The sequence below is a fragment of the Gadus macrocephalus genome, chromosome 5 (genome assembly GCF_031168955.1).
Source record: "Gadus macrocephalus chromosome 5, ASM3116895v1".
NCBI classification, from domain to species: Eukaryota; Metazoa; Chordata; class Actinopteri; order Gadiformes; family Gadidae; genus Gadus; species Gadus macrocephalus.
The window spans coordinates 17873628-17880045 of record NC_082386.1 but is presented as its reverse complement, the minus strand read 5'-3'; the positions used below and the strand labels follow the sequence as shown (position 1 = coordinate 17880045).

The 6418-nt window shown below is 47.3% G+C and overlaps 2 protein-coding genes across 2 annotated transcripts in view; both read right to left on the bottom strand.

The window, feature by feature from the left end:
- LOC132457429 (guanine nucleotide-binding protein G(I)/G(S)/G(O) subunit gamma-2) overlaps window positions 1–6418 on the bottom strand; it is a 116368-nt gene that overhangs the window by 77473 nt on the left and 32477 nt on the right. The window lies entirely within an intron of this gene.
- tmx1 (thioredoxin-related transmembrane protein 1) lies at window positions 7–4785 on the bottom strand. The gene is given in 9 exon segments (XM_060051738.1): window positions 7–760; window positions 1158–1228; window positions 1845–1946; window positions 3249–3263; window positions 3265–3295; window positions 3512–3640; window positions 3890–3935; window positions 4071–4186; window positions 4520–4785. Coding segments are annotated over 9 exon segments (972 nt in total). The 5' UTR covers window positions 4726–4785; the 3' UTR covers window positions 7–504.

Here is a 6418-nt window from a genome sequence, read left to right as displayed (position 1 = left end):
AATCATTCCAAAGACTCGAGCTACGAATGAGTCTTTAAAAGACCGAAGTTAACAAGTCAATTCAATTATTCAAAACAAACGTAAGATTTAAGTAATATAGGTATGAGTAAACACAATGTTAAAATTAGGCCTCAGCTGAAAAAACAGAAAAATAAACACTTGCAAATAAAAGCGGATAAGAAGGGAGGAAAAGAAAGAAGATGCATAGCAAACACTCAAATCTCAAACAGCTAAATTGTCCAGCTGGCGGTTAGTTTCCGAAAGAGAGACCAGGTGCCTTGGAGGGAAGCCCTGGGAAGGGGAGACCTGGGAGGGAGGCAGAGCCAGGGGTCCATAGGGCTCAAGGGGGGGGGGGGGGGGGGAGGAGTCACGGTGTTCAGGGGGCTATCTGTGGAACTCCGGCTGGGAACACTGCCGCCTCAGGACCTGACCTTTCTTCCACCGCAAACTCCGCCTCCGCCGCCAAACGCCACCGGTCGGCTCTCGACCACGGGCCGACGCCGTCTAGGTGTCCTCCTCTTCGTTCTGTCGCTGAGCCACGATCCTCTTCCTCACCGCCTCCTCCGTGAAGCCCTGTGCCCCGGTCTCGGGCCGGCCCTCCGGGGAGCCTCTCCTCCGGGTCCAGTCCTCATCTTGGTCCTGCTCGCCGAACTCCTCTTCCTCCTCGTCCTCTTCCTCGTCTTCATCGTCGTCCTCCTCTCCGTCGGCTTCGTGGTCGGCCTCCTGCTGCTGGAGCAGACGGGCTCTGCTGCAGGCTCTGCTTCTCTACACACACACACACACGGAGGGACGCGCACAAACACACAGACACACACACACTTTAAGCACCGTTTACATTCACTACAGCAGTATAATACATCAATACTTGGGATTAGATACTTTAACCTTTTTTCTGAAATAAGGTTCAAATATTTCAGTTTCAACTGTACGAGGTGAAAGGTCTCGACGTAAGAAATGTAATGGATCAGCTAACCTGTGTCTATGGTTTATTTAGAGAAACACAAGAAGTTACACTCTTCCTTCATCACTATCCTATATGTACAGGCCTCACAGAGAAACCCATCCAAAAAAAACCGTTTCATTTAAATATCAGAAGAAATCCAAACCAGCATCTTGGTAAATGGACTGCATATGCACACCGCCCCCCCCCCCCCTACTTACTCTGGTAGTAGTCAGACGAGGAGAAACGTCGCGAGGGGAACACGAAGTCAGCGATGAACACCAGTATCTGAGAAGACACACCGCCACCACATCACCGTCGGATAATCATCCAATCAACGACTTCCTGACTCAACCGTTAACCTTTAGCCTAAAGCAGGCTGCAACAGTGTTATCCTGCTCTATCGAAACATCATGTTCTCACTTCCTGTGAGCCGTTTATGCAGGTTACCAGAACCCAGGGCGAGGAGAATGAGTCATTTGAAAAGTGCAACTCAAAATATCTCTCTTCTCTGAACCCATAGTCCCTCCCTTTTCTCTCTCCTCTAAACCCATGTAACTCATAGTCCCTCCCTCTCTCTCTCTCCTCCAAACCCATGTAACTCATAGTCCCGCCCTGTCTCTCCTCTGTACAAATGCAACTCATAGTCCACCCCTCCCCCTCTCTCCTCTAAACCCATGTAGCTCATAGTCCCTCCCTCTTTCTCTCCTCTAAACCCATGTAACTCATAATCCCGCCCTCTCTCTCCTTTTAACCCATTTTACTTATAGTCCCGCCCTCTCTCCTCTAACCCATGTAACTCAATGCCCCTTCCCCTCCCTCTCCTCTAAACCCATGTAACTCATATTCCCGCCCTCTCTCTTCTCTAAACCCATAGTCCCGCCCTCTCTCTGCATAAACTCACCAATCCGAGAGCCAGGCCGGAGAACAGGGTGGCCAATCCGAAGATGATGTAGGAGCCCCACACAGGAATCCCCAGCTGGTCCGTCATGTAGTTATGACAACGCTGAAAAACAAGAAACAATGTTAACACAGGATTTATACAATCAGGACCCCGAATGGAAAAAAGCATATAGAGTTATTATTAATCTGTAATACTTTGACATTTTAAGAAATTTAGCCGATGCTTTTATCAAAAGCAACTTCCAACCATTCATGCACACATTCACCACCGACGGCGGTGTCAACCATGCAAGGCGACAGCCAGCTCATCAGGAGCAGTCAAGGTGTGGTTTCTTGCTCAGGGACACCTTAGCAAGCCTCTACAAGGCAACCCGCTCTACCTCCTGAGCTAAGCCAACCTTGGCCTGGCCATTATTCAGCCATTAGTCAATAATGGCGCTTTTACACAGGCGGGTACGATTCGGACCCAGCGCGCCTCGGCCCAGTAGTGAGGGGGCGGTATAGCCCAGCTCAGTTACGGCTCGTGTTTCCACCGTCTACCCTTATCATAGGGCGGGGTTAAAAGCCCTAAGGCGATAGCCGCGGCAGCTACGTAATCATCGTGATCTCATAGCAGCCCCACACAGGGAAAAAGTGAAAAAGAAGAACGCGCACCACCGAAACAAAGAGAAACAATGTAGGAAATAGAAGGACGGCACACTTTTGCGAGACATATTCTTCAATAAACGAAGCTTTTGCCGTTTCGCCAGAAATACCTCGCGGGTAATGTGTTTGTTTGTTATTATCCCCCTGTAGCACAGAAGTGCGATTCTGTCGACCTATCAACGGACGGCGTGTGTAGCTCGAACTTGCCGGCACCCTTTCAAGCGTCTCAGTACCCCAACGGAGGAGTACTGCGAGAGGAGTACGGCTCAGTCCGGATCACGGCCACTTTTGGCGGTGGAAACGCGACCCGTGACGCACCTTTGTGGACTGGACCGACCCGCACCCTCTGGTGGAAACACGCCGAGAGATTATCTGTTCCAAGTAGAGTGTGCCGGCCTCTCCATGAGCCAGTTGACCTACAACGTCCACGGCTCACTTCTGAACAATTAGCGCATCATGTGCCCGATTGGTTTGATTATATCCATCTTGCGCGTCAATCACAGGTGCGTGAAACACTGGCAGAGGAACACAGCGAGGAAGGGATCCTGTGTCGTTTGTCGCTTTGAATGCACAAATAACCCTACAACTCCAACGTGGTAACTGATGCATCGTAAACAAGGAGTGGGCTGAAACAATGCTGAACGTCCAACATCACCAGCAGGTTGGGACCCGTCAGAGGAGCCACACCCTTGGGGGGGCCAGGAGAGGGTTCTACACGTTGAAGAGAGAGTGGGTCGTTCTGGACAAGGAGACCACTTACCCGGATAAACATGGATCAGCTTGAACAAAGCAGACATCGAGTTCATCCTGCAGAGAGAAGAGACTTCTGGTTACACTGAGCGGGAAACTGGTAGCCATTTCACATGTATGTCATTTAGCTCAAATTCTAAAGAATGTCACTTTCTTATTTTGTCCTGCAGCAGATTTGCAATTTGAACGCACCGTGATTGGAAATACTTTAACTGGTTACGAGTCTCATGATTTCAGGCACCGAATGACAGCTACAGGTGTTGGTTAACTCACAGGAAGGAGGATGGACCAAACCACGAGGACACCGGCTCGATGGCTTGCCACTTTTGCTCGTCAACGAATGCGAGGAAGTCGTTTTCGTGCGAGCACCTTGGTACTTCCCTGAACACACCGTCCTTACAGCTGGAAAACACACACACACACACACACACACACACACACACACACACACACACACACACACACACACACACACACACACACACACACACACACACCACTTGTGTTCTAATAACCAGAAAGCGTGAGTAATAGTGAAAGTCTTTGTAATAGTGACAGCACTTTGTAATACAGGAAGAGGGCGATTCTCAGGATACAGGTTCATGCTCAGAGACGAACAGAGGAAATGAACCAACACAAGTAACCACTTACTGGTAGATTGTAGGAAGTGATGTTATGATGAACCGCCCACTCAGACCTTAGGGGAGACGAGAGGAGGGGTGAATCATTAGGGAATGTAGAAACACACACACTCAAATTAACATATAGGGGGCCGGAGAGAGATACTTTTTAACCCTAGGCTCGGGTGGGGTAGGCGGAAAACGATGCTTACCCGGCTGTTCAGTCACGTCCACCTTGGCTATGTTGACCCCCATGTCCTCCCCCCAGTCAGCAAACTCACTCCACGCAGGCTGGAGCTGCTGGCATGCCGGACACCACGGGGCGAAGCTGAGGGGAGGAACCACAGAGACCGCTCTGACAGTCAGTAAACGAGGAATCAAAGGGTATGAACAGTCCATATCGGTGTGAGACCCCATAGTAACGTTAGTTTATAATCCAAGTATAAGCGCCCAGTTATGTAAGTCCACTTAGACCTGTATCCATACAGGCATGAGTAACGAGAACTCTAGGGACAAGAAATACAACAGATCACATCACATTCCTGTTGACAACGAACATAGAGTGACTGTCAAGCTCTGAATCAGCGAGTGGACATAAACACACCACAGCGTTGGGTTCGTTAGCCTAGCTTTTAGCACCCAGCGTTAGCGCGATACTCACAATTTAATCATCCATTCCCCGGCCAGGATGTCCTCCCAGTTCCCGTCCGTGATCTCCTTCAGGCTGCTTGGCCGCTGACTCGCCGACACAGGTTGCAACGTCAAATGTATTACAAGGGTCACACACAAGCACAGCATGTGCAGTCTCGATCGGAGCGACAGGGAGGAAACTGTACCCCACATTCTCGTAGACTGTACGCTCGCCATGTTTAGCTGCGATCGGGTACAGTCTCGGCTCCCGCCCTCTCACTTCCGGTTATGCTTTCTCCCGCCCTCTCGCTTCCGATTATGCGCAGTTGTCAGAGTTCGATTATACACGAAACGAAATATTGAAGTTAGCCTGGAAAACATTTAAATGTGAACGTATTGTCTAGAATAGATAGTAGAGGTTTAATTATTATCAAAAAACGAATCTTCGTATTATTGAATACAATGGTGAAAAATACTACTTTAAAGATTTTGTATGCAAACATTTTGTATGCCTTAAATATGCATACTTCTCTTACATTTGTAATGATGCTGAATGCACTGCGCCCGATTGAGTGGAAACTAAACCATGAAATTAGGGATATTTCCTGCATGAATAAATAAGTAGTTCATATATTCACCACCAGGTGGCACTGTTGTGTGTAACATGATTAGAGTTATGTGGAGGGCAGTAAGAAAAAATTGGACAGTAACTATATCAATGTAGAGGAGGAGGGAGACTCGTGTGTGTCCTTATTTAGTTTAGCTCATGAATGTGTGTAAACGGGAGAGTCCAGATGCTGTCAGTCTTATATTGTCTCTCTGCTCGTCCTCCTTCAGAACTGAGGTTTGACAATGCCTCCGGAGAAGATGAGCAGTCTTTCTAATGGCCGAGTTGTACCTGCAGGCAGACTTCTTAAGGAAACCTTGCATTCTATAAATACCCCGCAGATTACATTATTTTCCATGCGTAAGATGGACCCCTTTTCTCTGGCCTTCAGCCCTGCTACACTTACAACATTGCATGCATAATAAGAACGCAGAACAATTCGTGATACAAGTATTTGACCTATGTTGTGTGTTGCTGTTTTCTTATCTTCTCCTGGTACTAGAATATGCACCATACACTATCACAAGCTTACTGTAAAAACAGATGCATAATGTAAGGCACACCGTTTATTCAGATTTCTTTATTTAAAAGGGACAGCACACTTTATTAAACACGAGCACCAGAGTTCAACATCTAAATGTGCCAGATTCAGCCATGCAAGCAAATTTCCATCTGTATTGTATTGATAGTATCCTATTGAAATACAAATTATAAAAAAGTATACTGTGTTACGATCTTACTTTGCCAACATAGATTGTGTATACAGTCTATACATAAGTGTTGTAGTTGACCAACCAATCAAGGGTGTGTTAATTGAATAAACTCACCAATATAAGTGAAAAAGGCTAAACATGCATCGATTGAGATACATTTTAAGATAATTTATTTTAGAAATAGGTTGATGCCTAGAAATTATTTACTCGTCAACTTGAAGAAGCGGTTACAAATATATATGTTTTTCTATTATATAACAAGATATGATATTATTCAACCTGAGAAGAAACTGACATTCCACACTCTGTTATCTTAACCTGTGTTGATTTAAGTTAGTTGTATTAGCTTAGTTGTATTAGTGTGTTGAACTGAGAAGGCCGTGGGTTGGGTTCTCTCACCACACGTTGGGTTTAAAGGGCTCCTCTCAGAGGGCCACTGGGGCATTGAATCATCCATGGGACTGGTAGTCAAGGTTTGGAGTGGATGAGGAGGAGTGAGGAGGTGTGTGTGTGTGTGGGGGGGGGGGGGTGGGGGCTGGAGGGAGGAGTGAGGGGGTGGGGGGGGGCAATACGTGGCAGTGTGGAGGCGGGAAGAGGAGCAGAGAAACAT